General features: G+C 39.7%; 1 protein-coding gene across 2 annotated transcripts in view; it reads right to left on the reverse strand.

Moving 5' to 3' along the window:
• PHF21B (PHD finger protein 21B) overlaps positions 1 to 20,211 on the reverse strand; it is a 166,187-nt gene that overhangs the window by 39,435 nt on the left and 106,541 nt on the right. For both annotated transcript variants that reach the window (XM_009465054.2, XM_087765797.1), the window contains one exon: positions 1,730 to 1,822. In XM_009465054.2, coding sequence (XP_009463329.1) covers positions 1,730 to 1,822 — 93 coding nt within the window. The remainder of the gene's footprint in view (positions 1 to 1,729; positions 1,823 to 20,211) is intronic.

A 20,211-nucleotide genomic window follows, 5' to 3' on the forward strand; every position in this document is an offset into this window, starting at 1 on the left:
CTAGGAAACAATATGGAAATTTTAAACTTCTCCATAAGCTTTGAGAGGGAGAGGAATATATAGACCATGATGAACTGCAAAGGAGGACACAGCCTGTAAATGGGGCAGGCTGCTGCTGAAGAAGGAGGTATTGGCCTGTGAAAAAGCCAGAAAAACCTCAGAACATAAGACGTACCTCTGATAATGTGGTCTTACATACAGCTGCCTACTTCATTTTTAGTTTTGACAGAAATGAGATTGCTACGTGGTTATTTCCCATGCTATCTATAGGAAATAGAAAATTTAGTGAACTATGACTTACGGCTGTTGAGGAAGGGTTGGTCTTTCATTAGTATTAAGTATGATTGCATAAACAGGTCTGAAATTGAAAGCTATGCTAGGAAAGGAGTGAAACAAAGCAAAATACAAACAAAAATATTGCCATGAGCTAAACAGCAAGACAGAAAGGATATGTGTTCTTTTCAAAAAGTTGAGGAAATCAGCTTCCTCCACTTTTTCCAATCCTTCAAAATTGAACCTAACACTGAATGAAAATTTTTCTACTTAACAAAAGTAAAGAACATTGATGTATCTCTAAGTGCAGCATTTGCAATGCCATCATCATTGCTGAAACATAACCTTAATGATAATTTAAGCCCCTGTTACAGGTCTTTCAGCTGCTCTTGAACCTCATCTATTTTCAGGAGCAATCTGCTCATCTTTGACACCACAAAATGGTAGAAATCAATGTGTTATTATGCTGTAAGAACAACTGAAAAGCAAAGTCTTGAACTTGATAAGAAAACTATAACCTTCCTTTATGTTCACAACTTTGCCTTCCACAAAATGCAATTTAAAGAGAGCATTTAAGAACTTTATCTTGGAAATACTCCTTCCTCCAGGCAGATTTAGCTCACAGATCTTCTACTAGATTCTGCCACTAAGAAAATATTAGGAAAAAATAAAGGAACAATAGGAAGATCCAACATTGACTTCAATGCTAGAAAAGTGTTCACATATGAGAAATAGACCTCTAAGGGCCACACAGGGAGAAATATATTCATACTTAATAATCATGAATCCGAAAAGCAAACCATAGAACTGCAATAAAACACTTGTTGAAAATGACATCCAAAGATTTTGAGAAAGAGGGTTGAAATCAGGAATAAAGTGTACGGTTAGGGAAATAATGATGGGTATTCAGAAAAGGAAACACAATTTGAAAAGATTTTAAAAAATCTGTGGGTGTAAATCTCCTTTCACTCCTACCCAGCCAATCTTGCCTCAGTTTGGCACCTGGGTTAGTTGGGCCAAAACTTTATACTGGGATAGACAGGGATAAGGCAAGTAAGTTAGTAAAAGAATGTCTGAGGCTAAATCTTGAACAGAAAGGTTAATACTTCCACCACTTTTTTTAATTATAGAATTGCAGATTTTCACTTCTGTGATTTGTGATTCATCTTATAAAGCATAAATTTACATTTCACCGTATGTACTTTGTTCTTCCACAATGAATCTACAAGATTTTTTATAACTTTTCATTGTGCTAACAGTATGCTCCCAGAAGAAAACTGATAATTTTTTTTTCATGAATTGGAGAAAATCACAACTCTGCTGTTCAACTCACTGAAGGTGAGTCTTTCTTCAGCAAAATGATTGTGCTGACCTACCCAGGCCTGGGCACCAGACAGGAACAGAGTAGAATACATATAAAATGACACAAACCCCGCTTTGGAACTGTATTTTGTACCTGAGGTAGCACTGCTGGTCCTTGTCCTGCCAACCTCTGCAAGGAGCTGACCTGAGGAACCTTAATGGGCACTGCAGTGATAGTTCCCAAAGTCTGTTGGAAGAAAAACAGTTGAACACAGCTTAAAACACTTGCACTGCTTCCCCAGATAGAATCTCCCCGACCCAGCAGTTTCCCTTACAGCTCTTTGTTTGTCTCTTCCCAACTTAATGACGGAAGGGTATAATACCTCAGTCCATTTGAAGCTCTCTCTCTTCTGCCTAAAGAGTCAGAGACTCTTCCTTCTCTTTAACCTTCTTTACAAAGCACTGTGAACTAAAGCCTATTGTCTCCTAAAGCATTTGGTAATTCTGAGTGCAAGGGATATATCTCATTGCTGTGAAGTTTTTTTGGTACACAAAGAAAATACAAGTGTGCTGCCATGGCTGAAGGCTGTCTAGGCACTAGCTTGTTTTCAAAAGAGATCTGAAGAAAGGTGAAACACACCACAGTGAAACTTCAAGATGTGCATTGGTAAGATGATGCATTTCATGGTAGTCAGGGTCACAAGAGAAGTTCACTGTGTCTTAGTAAATACTAAATGCTGAATTATTAAAACTGAGAGCTACCTATAAATCTACTACAGCACACTGTAACATAACATTCAGCTAAGACAACATCCATTTGGGCCAACACAGCAGCTATTACTATCCATGTTTATTTTCTCTACTCACCCTTCTCTTATTTGTATAACAAATGTATTCAAAGCTTATTTAAGATAGAATAGAATAGCATAGCATAGCATAGCATAGCATAGCATAGCATAGCATAGCATAGCATAGCATAGCATATTTCAGTTGGAAGGGACCTACAATGATCATCTAGTCCAACTGCCTGACCAACTCAGGGCCGACCAAAAGTTAATGCATGTTGTCAAGCTCATTGTCCAAATGCCTCTTAAACACTGACAGGCATGCGGCATCGACTACCTCTCTAGGAAGCCTGTGCCAGTGGTTGACCACCCTCTTGGTAAAGAAATGCTTCCTAATGTCCAGTCCAAACCTCCCCCAGCGCAGCTTTGAGCCATTCCCATATGTCCTACCACTGGATCCCAGGGAGAAGAGATCAGCACATCCCTCTCTACTTCCCCTCCTCAGGAAGCTGTAGAGAGCAATGAGGTCACCCTTCAGCCTCCTTTTCTCCAAACTAGACAAGCCCAAAGTCCTTAGCCGCTCCTCAGAGCACATGCCTTCCAGCCCTTCCACCAGCTTTGTTGCTCTCCTCTGGATGCACTCAAGGACCTTCACAACCTTCTTAAATTGTGGGGCCCAGAACTGCACACAGCATTCAAGATGAGGCCGCATCAACGCTGAATACAGCGGGATAATCACCTCTTTTGACCAGCTGGTTATGCTGTGTTTGATGTACCCCAGGATGCTGTTTGCCCTCTTGGCTGCCAGGGCACACTGCTGCCTCATATTGAGCCTGCTGTCAACCAGCACCCCCAGATCCCTTTCTGCAGTGTTGCTCTCCAGCCACTCCTCTCCCAGTTTATACTTGTGCCTGGCATTACTCTCTCCTAGGTACAGAATCTGGCGTTTTGACTTGTTAAATTTCATCCCATTAATCATAGCCCAATGCTCCAATCTATCTAGACCCCTCTACAAGGCCTCCTGCCCCTCAAGAGAGTCAACAGCACCTCCCAGTTTGGTATCATCAGCAAACTTGCTAATTGTGCATTCAACTCCTATCTCCAGATCATTGATAAATGTATTTAACAGGACTGGTCCTAGAGCTGAACGCTGAGAAACACCATTGGTGACTGGTCGCCAGCCAGGTGTAGCCCCATTCACCACAACCTTTCGAGCTCTGCCCTTCAGCCAGTTCTTCACCCAGAGCACTGTGAACCCACTCATCCCACAGCTGGACAACTTGTCCAGAAGAATGCTGTGAGGCACAGTATCAAAAGCCTTACTAAAATCCAGAAAAACTATATCCACCACCTTCCCTTCATCTACTAGGCGGGTGACCTTATCATAGAAGGATATCAAATTAGTTAAACAGGACTTTCCTTTTGTGAACCCATGCTGACTGTGCCTGATGATTGCATTACTCTTTAAATGTCTTTCAATAGTACCCAGTATAAGATATCTGAGGTAGCTCTTTCTATGAGCAAATATATTGCTGCATTCTACATAAAGTTTACTTTGTAGATGGAGAAGTGATAATTATTAACTCAGTATTATCTTTAACCCTTATGAGTACAGTTGGATATCAAGAGTAAGCAAATTATGTTTCTGTAATAGCGAGTCAAGTGCACACAAGTTTCCCCCCTGCCTAAAAAATCTTCATGTCTGTTTAGCTCCAATCCTTTGCTGACTTTTCATCTATCATCTGTAGTGATACAGATATCTATAGATGTACATTTATGCATTCTCTTATAGATGGTCTGAATGGCACCTCTTTTCAAGCCTCACCCACAGAGGCTCCTAAAATACCGGATCTGAGATGTAAATAACTTGTACTTTATTTTCTCCATTAAAAAGGACAGATAGCTTATAAATTTAAGATTGGGCCATAGGTCTAAAGAACATAGCTAACTTTTCCCCTTTACCCTTTTTCATTCCTTCATCCCTGATTGCAGTTCATATTTTGGTTAACTGGCCAATATTCTTAAGGCAAGGTTTTATCGCTTCTATCTAACGTCCCTTAATTGCTGTTGGGACGACATGGCAATGTAAGCAAGCAGATGATTGTCATCATAACAGCAAGAGACACTTAGTCACTGATCACAAAAACTTATCAGGCTGCTAGAAATAGCTCATAAGGAAAGAAAAATAGATTCCACTAAATTTCTCTAAATTTAATTCCCCTCAAAACAAAAGTATTGGATCACAGCCAGCAAGATAAAGTATGCTAATATTACCCCAATTTGGTAACGAAATTTGTCAATAGAAAGGAAACTATAATGTAATCAGGTCAAGGAAAGCAAAACTGTGTCAGGTCCATGCTGATATGTTCTCCTCAGACCTCAACAACAGAGTGGTAAAACTGTCTATTTCATTCTAACGACTGTGTTTGATAAGAATACCGTGCATTTTCATGCAGAATATTTTCAATAAACTTGTCCTACAGAGTTTATATTTTTAACTCTGCTACTCCTCTTGGAGACATTTGGGGGTGTGATGTTATATATTCAGCAAAGATTAAAATTTGCATAAGATTTGCCTGAGTTAAACAACAAAGAGAGCTGTACAGCTATAAACAAGCAAGACAATTTTTCCTGAGTACTCGTGGATTATCAGTACCCTGGATTATCCATGGAAAAATATACTCCATTAAAATTCTGTCTTGAGCCAAGGAGGGGGAGGAGGGTGAAGAAAGCAGTATTTCCACCCACGGATGCCAGAACAGGTAAGTTATATCTTCCTGCAGAAGTAAAGGTATTGGCAGCAGAGTGAGGAACAGAAAGGGGCATTTCCACCGCAGTTATCCTTATAGGGTGACACATGGAATAAAAACAATGGGAAGGATACTATAAACTATCTGAACGAATTACTTCTTTGCCCTGTCTACCATATCACAGCCTCACACACTGGGAAGGACAACGTGATGAATTCCTGCAGTCTGGAGAGAAGGAGAACTTGAGCTACCACCTGCTTCTATTGCACTCTGCGCTGAGTTAAAAACTGGCTGGATGGCCGAGCCCAGAAAGTGGTGGTGAATGGAGTCAAATCCAGCTGGCGGCCGCTCGTGAGTGATGTTCCCCAGGGCTCAGTGTTGGGGCTGGTCCTGTTCAATATCTTCATTGATGATCTGGATGAGGGGATTGAGTGTACCCTCAGTACGTTTGCAGATGACACCAAGCTGGGTGGAAGTGTTGATCTGCTGGAGGGTAGGAAGGCCCTACGGAGGGACCTGGACAGGCTGGATCACTGGGCCGGGGCCAATCGTATGAGATTCAACAAGGCTAAGTCCCGGGTCCTGCACTTGGGTCACAACAACCCCATGCAATGCTACAGGCTGGGGGAGGAGTGGCTGGAGAGCTGCCTGGCAGAAAAGGACCTGGGGGTGTTGGCTGACAGCTGCCTGAACATGAGCCAGCAGTGTGCCCAGGTGGCCAAGAAGGCCAATGGCATCCTGGCTTGTATCAGGAATAGTGTGGCCAGCAGGACCAGGGAGGTGGTAGTCCCCCTGTACTCGGCACTGGTGAGGCCGCACCTCGAGTACTGCGTTCAGTTTTGGGCCCCTCACTACAAGAAGGACATCGAGGTGCTGGAGCGTGTCCAAAGAAGGGCAACGAGGCTGGTGAAGGGTCTAGAGCACAAGAAGTCTTACAAGGAGTGGCTGAGGGAGCTGTTTAGTCTGGAGAAGAGGAGGCTGAGGGGAGACCTTATTTCTCTCTACAACTACCCGAAAGGAGGTCGTAGTGAGGTGGGGCTTGGTCTCTTCTCCCAAGTAACGAGTGATAGGACGAGAGGAAACGGCCTCAAGCTGCGCCAGGGGAAGTTTAGGTTGGATATTAGGAAAAACTTCTTCACTGAAAGAGTAGTCAGGCATTGGAACAGGCTGTCCATGGAAGTGGTTGAGTCTCCATCCCTGGAGGTATTTAAAAGACGGGTAGACGTGGTGCTCGAGGACATGGTTTAGTGGTGGACTTGGCAGTGTTAGGTTAACGGTTGGACTCGATGATCTTAAGGGTCTTTTCCAACCTTAATGATTCTATGATTCTATGAACTGCCTGCTTTATATTAGCATAACTAAAATTAATTCAGCCCAGTTATTTGCTTTTTAAAGTGAATACCAAAGTGAACTTTCCAACCCACAGTAGAGGAACTGGAAGTTTATCACAAGTATGATCTACATCTTCCCTCCATTCCAACACTGCTCATATAGAGAATTTCACAATGCAGAGAAGCCTGAGTTTTCCCTGGAAACACCAGCAGCACCACAACTTCTCCTGGGCTGCACATATACCCTCTACAGAAAGTTAAACCAAGAAGTTCTTCCTTCTGGAAGGTCATGCTTAAAGTGTGTCTGTACTTCTCGTCATTTTTATATATGCTACCTCTGACCTTGAAAACACACATTCTGATGTTCCTATTCCTACAGACACACGTGGATTTGCAAGGATTTTCAAACTGGCCAACAGAATACTATGTATTAAAATACAAAGTGCCAACACTGAGTGAAATTGGGAATTGACTATAAAGATAAGAATCAAATTACTCAGAAGTTAGATAAGATAGAGTTATCAGTTGGTAGGATGCACAAAAACTTCATATCTGAGCAACAAATCTCTTTTCTTTTTCTTCAAATATTAATCACAAGGAAAAAAAACAACAAACCAACCCTGTCGAGAACAGAATGCCTCTGCCCTGTGAGGAAGGAGCTCATCTCAGCCTCTGAGTGCATCGTTGGGCCAATTCTATTTTATGTTCCAAAACACTGAACGATTGAGCCAAAAGGAATAGGAATGGGAGAAGAAACAAGAAACGCCATGAAACTACTCTGCACTGTTCTCTTAGCTTCACTTGAAGGCAAAGCCAGGATGTATTGTCTGTGGGTATCAGAGAAATGAACTATCATTAGCTCTGTCATCTGCACTCTCAAAAAATTCATCAGATTTATTTTCCTGAAGTAGGAGTTCTGCAGCGATCTCGAGAGAACAAAAACAAATTATGGCATTCTTAGGTTATGAAATTTTCAGTGACAAAGACGCAGCCTCCCGTTTACAAATGGTTTTATAGTAAGGATCTGTTATTTAATATTCAAGGAAACAATCTCAGTGTAAAAATCATATGGCGAAGGGAAAATTCAAAACTTTAATCTCACATTAATAATAGCACTATAGTATGTTCAGACAGAGAGATATCTAAGGATCTATTTTACTTTCCAATATTTACATTGTTTTGTTATTATTTCCCAGCTTGGGCAATAAATAGTTCAAGCTGTTGTATCAGCAGAATTCAATGACAGAAACCTCTGTACTTTTCCTGTAACACATTTCATCTGTTATCTCAGGGTACGTCACCTAGGTCAGTATTACCGTCTCCGTTTTAGTGATGAAAAAAATCGAGATTTAGAGGTAAAATAATGTTGTCAGGGCTAGACTGTTGCGCAGGTGGAAATGCAAGCCAGACTTCTTTCTTCCAGTGTCTCATCCATATGATAGATTAACCTCATCTCATCTGTTGATGTAGAGTCACATCTGAGTCGCCTAATTTTTAGGTCAGTTTTTAACGATCAGACAAGGATGTCTCCACGAAGATGGGCGAAAGAAGTGAAGCATAAAACAGAGGGAATCGCAGTTGCGGTCTCTGCAATGAAGGAGGTGCAGGTGCTAGAATGGATGGTTGGGCAGTTTGGCTCTGGGTACATTTTTCAGTGCATTTCAGAGCACTGCTTTGTTTCAGTTTAAGTGGTAAATAAACGAGCAGATAAAACCACTTGCCTGGCAAATAAAAAAGTAAACGCCCTTATCTGATGTTCTTGGCCAGGCAATGAGAACTGGACTCCCCATGGCTCAAGCTATAACAGGATGAATACTGCTCACACTCACTTAATGCTTCAGTTCTAGCTGGATCCTCAGCTGAAGCCGATGAGCTGCCAGAGGTGAGTAATCAAGATACCTCCCCCACAAAAAGGGAAATAAACTTTTTTTTCCTCCTGTTAACAGTGCCGCCTATTTTCACCCATAAACTGTCCAGGCTTGCCATGGTCAGCCTGGTGAATCAAAGATTGGTCACTCACTAATTCCACACTATCATTTTCATCCATGTGGGCCTTTTTTATTTTCTCCTTCCTTTTTTCCAATTTGTCCAAAGAGCAAGCTGGTGCACATTCTTATAAACCTTTAATTAACAAGCTGAAAAGACATTTTTCTGGCAATGCCTGACCTTTAAGCACTTTGTATGAATTTATCGATACCAGCAGAAACAATAATTTAAAAGGTTATTTTATGAGTGCTGAATAGTTTATGGCAGCACTTTTGTCAAGATAAATGAGTTTCTTATTTCTACATTTACAGCTCTAAGCATTTTAATAAAAAAGGTCCATAAAAGTCAAAGATAACTCCAAATCTCTCCCCTATCTAAGTCTACTTGGGCTTTTCTGGTGACCTCCTGAAACACCTACAATGTGGAGGGAGCGCTGAAATGTGCAGCGATGGGGGAAAGTGAAGAGCCAAGTTTCAGTTTGCCTCAGAATTGTTTTGATTTCATTGTATGCATTTAAGCCAGATTTACTATCTTTATACTGAGATTTTTTTCCAATAAAAACTGATTCATCAGATGTATTTCCTACTGTCTAATTTACTAAACTTTACATGCAGCAGCCCTTATTACCCCAGGCAAGCATCTGGGAGCTCATGACCCCTTGCTAACTCCTACCTCAAGCACCAGCCCCAGCCCGCAATTGGAACAGGAACCTCAGCCACCACATCACTCACTGTAGGAGTTAGTGGCTAATGAAAGCATATGGCTGCAACACAAACCACTTCCAAACCCTTGTCTTCAGTGACCTATACAGAGCAGACAAGTATCTGGCATGTCAGGGACAGCTTTTGTGCTTGAGCAATCCACAGATGCCCTTGGACAGGAACCACAGCAGGCCCACTGTGTAGGTGACCTGCAGCCTCAGTTGTTGGGTAAATGTCATCCAGCAGCATGCTCCGAAGGGTCGCATTTTGAATTGCAAAAACAGGTGAAGAGGTGCAAATGAAATAATCTTTTTCACTGGCCAGTTTACTCACTAAGAAAATAATAATGATAGGAATTTCAAAAAAGAAAACCAACTGGAAAGCCCCAAACAGGGGCACACAGTTGCATTAAAAGACAAAAAAGCAGTTCTTCCATGTAAGCAAAAGAAAAGAAAAAATTTAGAAGATATTGCCAAGTGCAGTTAAAAAAAAATAACTTCTCGCCCTCAATTCTTCTATTAATACCCAATAGCATTGTAACTATTTGCTATGTTTTCTCCTCCTATGCTTCTCCTGCATTAAATCAACACCATCCCTAGATCAAGGCTCTCAAAGACAACTGAGGGATAGAAGTGTGGGGACAGTGGCAAGTAGAAAACATAAAAAGTGAAACAAAGAAGCATGGTATGTACAGAGAATAAGAATTCAGAGGATGAACGCTAGAGATGGTTAGAGGATAAAAGGATGCCGAGGCAGAAACAAGGATGAGATTTACATTGTCAATGATCAGACTAAGGGCCATACATCCATTTTCCTACTATTATGTTATGACTTCTTTAGTCAAAGCCTGAGTTTTTAAATCCATGACTTATGCACATTTGTGATTTTAGTACACTTCTGCATTTCAGCCCTGAATGAATACATATATATCCCTCTACAGACATGTATCTCTACTTTATTGAAAGATATTTACATTTTACTCAGTTTGGGTAAATACATTTGTCAGACCATTGCTATGTTTGCTTTGAATTACAAATTCCTTTCCCCCTCATTTGGATGTACTAACACTCAAGGACCTGTTCCTACAATTCATTATCCATACAAACTCATTGTTGAGCTTGGCTGCATGAGCAGTTTAAGATTAGATCACAGGCATAAAACTGTTAGGGGACACAACTCTCCTCCCATTCCAGAATTACACCAGTACAGAAAAAAAATCACTGAAATCGACCACTGAAAAGAATCAGACTCAATGAGTAACAGAAGGTGAAAAAGCCACATAGTTTCAAAAGCCTTTCACTACAGCATGTTACTAAAATAAATACTTAACTCGGGAACATATGGGTTTGTTATGTCTTAGCAGAACAGTTCAATTATTTGAGTTCAACTGACACTGCATTGGTGTATTATTTGCAAACTATTTTACACTGACATCAATACTGCAGCACAAATATTGTGTTCCTACAAGGTATTCTAGAAACACTAATCTTTTTAAAGTACATATGCATCTCTCTAAGATCTAGGTCTGCTTCGTGTTGCAAATAAGACACCTAAGCTATTAAAAAAATGTTTTTGTCTGTTACGTGTTCAATATTGGCAACAACAGTTTTACAGAATGGATTTTTAATGTGGTAGTGACAGGGGAACAGATTGCTATGGCAACAGCAAAGATGAAAATTCTTAACCTGAATGGATCGTCACTGAAGTAATTGCAGGGTTTTTTTACCCATTCTACATCCATTTTACAACTTGAATGCTGCATTCAACCTTGAGCTTGCTTTATATAAATGCCAAGCACTATATGCAACCTCCAAGTTCATTTGACTTAAAACTTGCTGCACCTTACCTCAGTAATCCAGGATAGGTGCTGTCCTCTGGCTAACCTGAACAGCTGAATGCTATTATTTTTCCACACAGTCCACCAGCAAAAGCACTGTGAGCTTGGATATAACTTTGAGGCTCCTGCAAGATGTGTACGCATACATATTTTTTCTTTCCTTCTAGACTTAACTTCTATAAAAATATGTGGAAATCATTCTTCATTTTCAAAATACAGTGAAATCCCTGCGCGTGGTATTTCTAATAATCTAGTGGGATAATGGCATATTTCAGTTTCACACTCAGATTGTACCCCAAAGAGACTGCACTTCAGACACATATTTTGTGTAAACAGTAATTTAATTGCAATTTCACAGAAGTTTAAAGATTTCTCTTCCAGCTTTTAAAAGTGTTTGTTTACCCCACTTCCTTTCTCGTTACTCAGAATTCATTAATCATGCTCTTGTGTGCACATCTATTATTGTTATGAATTAGACAATCAGAAACACAACAAGTCCTGTTGCTTTTTAAAAATATTGGTATTTTTGAAACCATCCTTTCCTTGGGCACTAAAAATACCGTTTAAATCAACCCTCATTATAGCCAATTAACGACGACTCAAACTACGCCAGATGCTTTTGCACTGAAACAGCCTACAACTGCTCTCACTGCCCCTTACAAGGCCCAGTACCAGGGTAGCAACAAGCAGCAGGAGGCAAGGTACCACCTTAAATTCCAAACCTGCTTTGAAAACCACAGTGTGACCAAATTCTTAATTGCTGCTGAGGTATTCGTACTCATCCCTTTCAACACCACTCATCTGCAAGGAAACCCACAGTGGTATCAAAGCTCATGAGGGTATCAGAGAAGTATATGCAGAGATAAAGCAAACAATTTTCTGCTTTTACCGTGGCTCTTAGGCTTTTCGGAGCACTATCTAGTTTATCTCTGCTTTTACCACGACTCTCAGACTTTTCAGACCACTATCTCTACTTCTTGCCACTTGCACATTCCTACATCTGGGTAAACTCGAAAATAAAAACTCTGTTTGAACACACCGTGGGTATGTATTCTGGCAAAGGAAAAACATGACGAATAAAGTTCATGAGTTTCCCCGGTTCAGAAATCCCACTGGTTACTTACGCAAGAGGATAGATAGCTGTGCCAAATACCTGTTCTTAAACACAGCTTCCATCGCAGTATTTACTGGTTAGTATTTTTTTTAAGGCACCATTATTTTTATCAAAGGAAACAGTCGGGTTTTTTCCACAGTCATTAGATCACGCTCTAAATTTCTGAAAAGAAAAAAAAAGAAAAGAAAAAAAGAAGAAAAGAAAAAAAGAAGAAAGTTTGGCTATGTGAACTGCATTAGCATGCACATACCTGTTCTGTGATTTGAAGCTTTATTCAGAAATAATATTCAATTAATTAAGTCTCCACCTCCTGTACAAATGAGTATAGTCTCACTGAGTTGCAACAACAACACTCAGCAGCTGTGATCACACCTATAGTCTCTTGCTCAGCTGATTCATTAAAGATTTGCTGTTTAACACTAAACTGTTCCAGGTTGATGTTGTTTTTAATGACTAATGTCTTCAAATTACTTATTCTCTGTTCACAGTCTGGGGAAATATTTCTGAGTAGAGGGAAAAATGCAGGCACAGCGTGTCGCACAAAGCAGGTCCTAGCCTCTCCCTCAAGTGAGCTCACGCATGAGTGAAAATCTTCAACCGAGCCCCAGCGGCTGCTAAAGTCCTACTGCTCTACCCCAGTTGCAGAACATGAGGATTAGGGTATGGAAAGAGAAGGCAGGGGGACGAAAAGTAAAGGAGGAAATGAGCATCCTTCCTTGGTGATTTAGGAATCCTCACCCATCAGAATGGCCCATGCAGGCTATTAGCAGCTACTGAAAAATTAAGATTATCTTCCAAATCATTCCACCTTAGAGCACCCATAGGCCTCGGAGCTGCTTTTGCAGTTCTTGCTCTGAGTTTTTATTATGCATTCTTCAGTCACTCTGAAGAACTGGAAAACATGAGGCAAGTGACAGCCTGAGACGATCTAATTGCTCACTGCCACACAGTCCCTTTTGTCAGGCCCTGAGCTGAGCTAATTCAGCTTGCTAACCAGGATAAAGAAAGTTTTCTGCTAGTTGAATTAGCTTAGGAAAGTATCCAACAAGCAACAGAATAAAGGCAAGGGAAAAAGCAACGTTTCTTAGCTGGGGGGGAGGGAGGGGAAGGCAATTAACGCAAAGGCAGGGGAACAGAAAAATGGAACGATGGTTCCAACCTTTTTGGAGAAAGGAAGCTATTAGATCCGTTCAGTCATAATAACCAGATGTTGTTACCAAAAGTAATTTCCTTGAGCACAGAACTTGGCGAAGGAACATGAAGACTTTGCCTGAATTCCGTAGAAAGTGTGTATCAATATGACTGATCTTAAAATTCTACTGTTAATATAACTAGTTAGAAAAAAGGAAGCAATAACTTTCCCAGGAAATGATAATTTGAATGTGCAGAACATCCTATAAGCTCGCTTCATTTTTTTTTACGCAGACTACTCAGCAGTATTAAGCCACTTGCCCATCAGCAAAACCCAGTGGGAAATACTGCTTTAGTACAGCATGGCTGAGTTACCCTTGCTACTGAATTCCTAACTTTGGTATTCCACAGTTCTAGGATTGCAGCTGTGAAAAATCATTGCAGATATTGCTATGTAGGTGCCTTCTTCTAATTAAAAGAAAATACCAAAATACGGCAGCACCTTATTTAGTTTTGGAGGGTGATAAACTCTACAGTATTCACTTACAAATGTAATTGATTCTTTGATGATCCAATTTTATGTTGGTTTGTTCAGGTAGTAACAGGATTTGGCAAATTTATGCTTATATAAAGAAATTCATAAATATATACTTAAGATACATATATATACACTATATGTATGTGAATACACAACCACACACTTCAGAACACATAATAATATATTACACATAACATTTTTCCAGAGTTGTAAATACACCAAAGTGAGCACCAGTGTTTCCCTACAATGACATAGCCAGGAAATTTTAGAGTGAGTAAGTAGAAAAGCTCCCTTTCTTCCTAAGATGCTGCATTAATATTAGTGTTAGCAGAACTAGCCTTATAAACACTGAGTCAGCAAAGGTTCCTTTGTTTCCAAGCCTAGAAATTGTATCTGTTTCTGGAGTGTAGAAATTATAAGAAGAAAACCAGAAAAAAATAAAACCACAACTCTGGTCTACTATCTAGCCCATGTGACTTTTTCTGGCTCCTACTTAGGATGTTTCATCCTGCTAGTCCCAGATAAACCTGGATACTGGGACATCTTCCAAGGCCCTAGTAGGCTGAGTTTCAGAAAAAGCCCCAATGTGCCTGTGTCCAACGTAGCCCCAGCTAAAGAGTTCAAAATCGCCTTGTCAACCCACCCCACTTAGTTGCTGTCAAGCCTTAAAGACAGTAAAATCCTCACGTGCTTCAGATTTAACTATTAATATTCTCTGGACACCTGAAGGTTTGCTTCTCGGCAAGCCTGGAAACATCACCTTTGAGGTGTCAGCAACTCAGTACCTAGAGTTAAATCCACAAATGCATGACGGTATTGCACGGTACAATGTCCAGCTCTTAGGTGCCTTACCGCAGTTCTTAATTAGGCATCCAAGTTTCCCTGTGTAGGGTATCCAAAGAGTATGACGAGGCAGCTTGGGAAGAAATTTGCAAACCAGCACCCTAGGGCAGAAGATAGATGTCTAGATAAATGTCTAGATAGATGTGCTCAACAGGAGTGTTTTACTGCGTTACTGACTCCAGGCCTTGGTACTTTGCTCTGAAAGAGGAGCTCCGCTTCATTCCCACTGGGATTCACCTCCCTGAGCCCCCTCCTGGAGACTAATCTGCGTTCAAACACTTCTGTTCAAAACACACCCTAAGAAAGCTGTGCTTTCCTTTCTTCCTCCTTCCCATCTTTCCCTTCAAACAGTTTCTCAGGAGTTCAGTCACCTATTCCAGAGAAGGAAGACTTCAGTTCCTACACTCACACGTGGACCTGTAAGCCATATAACTATCAGAACATACTTGGGAGAAAGACTCTCCTTCCAAACTTTTCTGCTAAATTAGTCAGTGAGAGAAGGAAGAACGTGGTCTCGTGGCCCAGTGGTTAGAGAACGCTTGGGGAAAAAGACAACTGACAATTCCGATCAATGCTTTGGCCACCTTGTATTTCAACCCTGTTAACGTGATAGCAGTTCTTACAATGCCCCAGTGAGTTCAGTGAAAGTCTGTGCATGTATCCGTACAGAGATCGTTGCAGAGATCAGGACTTCCACCCAGTAATTCCCAGAGCTAAAAGGGAAAGAACTGTATTATTTTTTGTTGTTGTTGTTGATTGGACAATGGTATCTTAAATCAAAATAATTGCCATGGAGATACAAAGAGAACTTTACTACTTGGAATTTTTATTAATTTTTCAGACTGACTGGCTCTTACTCAAACAGGGTTATTTATATCATGCCATTGACCCAAAAAGCAAGAGGTTGGTAAGGGATGCTACTCAAGTCTTCAGTTACCTTCTACTTGCAGACATGAAAGTTCTGTATAGTCTACACCCTGACACTGTAAATTGAAAAATCATAAAAATTAAGATTAACAGGTTACAAAGATGCTTTATTTTTTAAAATGAAAAGCTACTTGTCATAGAAAATGTAATAATAATAATCATTAATGGTACACTAAGCCTATTGTATTGTTATTAGGAAAATGGTTAGAGACATGCTAGTGATGTAATCTTGTAGATTAACTCTGCTGGTACGAATCTCGCTTCACTATACTTGACTTCAGTGGAGATATTCCAAATTCACACATTTGAAAATGGTCATAATATTTGTTGAGTAATATTTCATTATTAAGAAGACTTATAAACTTAAACTTATTGATGGACGTCATGCATACCAAGACAGGTTGATTCTGGTTCTATGTAATAACTTCTAAATTCAGAAGCAACTTCTGGACTCAGGCTAGAGGAACTAGAGTTTGAGCTCATATTCCTCAAGACTTGAGAACTAAGTGTAAACACTTTGAGCCATCATAGTGGTGGTTGAAAGCCACTTACTCGGGCTTTAAAGCCCACATTAAGAACACAGATATAGCAGAAACTTGAAGCTTTTTATCTTCTCATACTTATTAGGGAGGCTGGGCTTTTCCAGCCATACTAACAAATGCAGTGTCTAACCTCCCGTATAACAAGAAACGTTAAAAAGGGATACAAGTCGACAGAATATAGATTATTAGCTTATATTTTGAAAAGACAAGTGCAGGGGAAAATGAATATAGTAATGTTTCACTCTGAAGAAAACATTATGAAATCAGCGAATAGGGTGGTGGGATTTTATTAGAGCAAATGCTAATTAATTACCACATACAGTCTTCTAAAATCAAACCCCGTAGTATCTCTGCCAAATTTCTACAATATTCTAATTACTATTATGCTAAAATAGCTGTCTTTTAAAAATATTTTCGTGTACTGATTCTTTAAAGAGAAATGAATATTATCTTAAATTAAACAAGGCTGACTTGTGGTTTTATTTTACATCTGTAAGGACAGTAAACATTTAAGTTAAGACCCTTAAATCATCATTACCACTTCAGCAAACTACAGAAACACAATGTTACTTAAATCTTATCAAAGCTGTCATGCACTTTCTGGTATTACCTATTCAATCACTGCTAGTTCAGTTATCTTGTATGTGAAAATGAACTTATCTCCAATCCAGCCAGTCTCATTGTTTGATTCAGTGAGGGATGCAACAATCAAATTGTTTGCAATATCACAATCCATCACTATACGTGCAAATTTGATGACACAGTCACTGAACTGAGGTCTTAATAAAATCAAACACAAGAAACAGGCTAAACAGAGGTCTATAATAAGGATCTCACTGAGAAAAAAAAAACAAACAAACCAGTTGTACCCATTAACTAAATGTCTTGTATAAAAGCAGTGGGGACATGTTCTTGCTTTCGCTGGTCAAATCTCCAAGGACAATATTTGGCCAAAGAATTAGAATAATCAAAAAGATTAAGACCCCAGCACAGAAAAGCAGGTAATACAAACTCAGTTACAAGCACATGATTAATCCTGCTGACACGTGAATTACATCCATGTTAAACTCAGGGTTATGCTCAAGTGAAGGATAAACTTGAACTTGTTTACTGAAATTATTGATATTGAAGCCTGATTGTAAGATCAACAAAAAGAATTTTGGTTTGTCTTACCTTGCCTGGTACCTGGCTTATTTTAAAAGGGTCTATGTTTCAGTTTTCATAATGATAAAAATCCAAGTCCAATGCAAGCCTTTCTACTCAGAGGGCAAAAACGTGACTCGACTACAGCGCACCTTCTGCACAAGAATTATCTGCACTGAAGGAACATCAAGCCCAAGAGTGATTTAAAAGCAGTCAAAGAAGAAAGAGGCTCATGATAAATAAAAGTTAGTAACTAGTCTTTTCCCACCCATACACACATATATGAGTATCAAAACCACACGATATAGCTGTTAACAGGCATCCGCCAACACTCTGTCCTTGTCACTGATGGAAATTGAAATATATCTGTCTTGCCATTCAGCTATTCTCTAAATTTAGAGATGAACAAATTTGGTTAAATTTGGATCAGATCACTTTCTGACTCACATTATCCTGCAAGTTAGCAATCCTTCACACGTCACGCAAAAAAGGCCACTGAATGTAATACATAATCTCTTACCCTTATGAGGCAGTGCACACAGCCAAAGCAAGGGATACAAAAATACATCGTTAAACAACAGGAAACCCATACAAAACAATTCTGATATAAACAGCAGAACAGTGCCTATGTGTTGAAATATGCAGTCAGAGAGCCAAATCTTTAGTGGAAACTCACAGAACTCCATCATTTTGAGCACAGCTCTCTCGATTCTTAGGTCTGCCCTTCCGTATAGGAATATCTCCGCAGGCAGATTTTTTTTTCTTTCTCTCTCTCACATACACAAACACTTTTAATTGCTTATTGTGCAGCAATTTAACTTGAATTTTTATAAAATGGCTGTGATGTGAAGAAAAGATAACAACTAAACCCTAACATCAATAAGTGCTAATAAATATTAATATAACATAAGCACCACTTTTATTGCAATGTGAAACCAGTTTATTATCCACAGATGAAATCAAATTGCTGCCTTTATTACTGTCAGGAATGACTTCTAAGATATTTCTATTTACTACTTGAGTATTCATCAGCACTCTGTATTTACAGCATCTAGTCTCTCTCTCTCCCCCTCTCCCCCCCCCCCCATTTATACATAAAATAATTTAAGAGCAGTATTTTCTGATACAGTTTTCCAATTAATTTAAATATAGACACAAATGCACATTATGAGATTGGTAGCAGACCAATTGCCAAATCCTGATAGAGTTATAAACGCCAACAGAAAATCTTATCATGCTTGTATTTGCAATATGAACATTGAAAGAAGATAAATACAGAGTTTGCAGTCTGGTATCAAACACTCAAATTCCTGCAAATTATTCAACTACCCCACAAACTCCGCAGATAATGAAAAAACCCACCTTTTGACAATAAATAGAACTAAGACGTTTGGCGATATTCCAAAGCCTTTCATTTCCTAAAGTGGTGCCTTTCATTAAAGTAACAGTACATGTAGAATAAGTGGATGTTTTTATGCATCCTGTAATTTAGAAAACCTAAGAGATGATTTCCCCACCCCCAAAGTTGATCATCTTTCATTATTACAAACTGCACTTCAAGTTTGAATCACACAGCCCTCAGATTTTCTATCCATCCCCTCGCATTCTTGCTCCCCCATTTTAAATAGAACTAACTTGAAAATTCTGACATTTTCAAGAATGCTTGCCTGGTAATTTCCGTGAGGCACAGACAGCCTCCAATTACAATGAAATAGCTACAGTGTATTACCATTTTTAGAGCATTCTTTGGTTTTCTGAAGTGAATCAAAGCTCTCCATGGGAGTTACTCTGATTAGCGTCAAAACAATAATGTGCTATAAACTCTCAGCATTAGAACAAGGGACTCGGAACTTTGTTTACATGGATGATATAAGCATGTATAAAAATATCACAGAAACTTCCGTAAGGGGACTGCCTATATATTCCTACATTTTAAGACTTTCCTTATCAGGAAGTTAAAACAGCTCCCAAGAAAAGGCATGCAACTCAAGCAAATGCATTTCCCTCCGTTAACCTGGTGTCTTTTGTTTGGTTCTCTATACACAGGCCAATTAATTACTTCTGGCTATAAGGACCTAGATACACAAACAGGCTGAGAGCTCCGTCATTCTTCTGCAGTATCAGGAACCACTGACAAAACAAAAGTGGTTTTAGTTAATCTCCTTCCGCTCGTGTGCCTCGGTAGAGACTCTTCCCAGACACTTGCAGGAGGAAAATCCATTCCATAAACACTGGAGTAGCACATCCCTACCTACATCCCACTTCACATGAACCTGCAGAGGGGACGTTTAGTGACAGGAAGGTTGCAGAGGACAGAACCATAGTACGGTCTCCAAAACTGGGACTTGCTATTGTTTCCTGGTCGTTTAAGTTCTTGCAATGTGGCGTTTATTTGCCAGTCCCCACAGAAACAGATTTGGAAAGGTTGCTCCTAGATTCTTACAATGAAGCATCAGACAGTCAGCGTGAGTCCACTTTTGCTTATCCTTTCCTGCTGAACACTCCACTGCCTTCACTGGAAATTTTTGGCTATGTAAGGAATACCATGTTGGGCCTAATCAGGTGTTATTCAGTTGCTGAGTCTTTATTCAGTCTTTGATACCAGTGGGTGTTTGACCCTATTGTAGACCAAATGAAAATGCAGATTAAGAAAAGCAGAAATCCATGCACTTTAGATGTATTGACCATATACATACGTCTGGGCTATTTAAAAGGAAGCCATTTATAATCAGGAAGCATAAGTGCTTATTCTGAATCTGACATTTAAATATCCCATCAACAGCAACCAGCATTGCAAAACGGTTTAATTAACCTGAAAGAATGTAATTTTATGCTATTTAGCAAGAAATATAAATTTTAAAGTGCTTTTACGTGGTATCTATCAGAGTAGTAAGGCCAAATCCTGCTCTTAGCTACCCATATTTAAATAGGGAGGAAATTCATGTACCTCCCTTAATAAACCTGCAACTAAGATGGTGTAAATACAAGCAGAATCTGTCACACATACT

This window comes from Nipponia nippon, unplaced genomic scaffold, assembly GCF_047370975.1.
Source record: "Nipponia nippon isolate SJK-2023a ecotype South Korea unplaced genomic scaffold, ASM4737097v1 scaffold_3, whole genome shotgun sequence".
NCBI classification, from domain to species: domain Eukaryota; kingdom Metazoa; phylum Chordata; class Aves; order Pelecaniformes; family Threskiornithidae; genus Nipponia; species Nipponia nippon.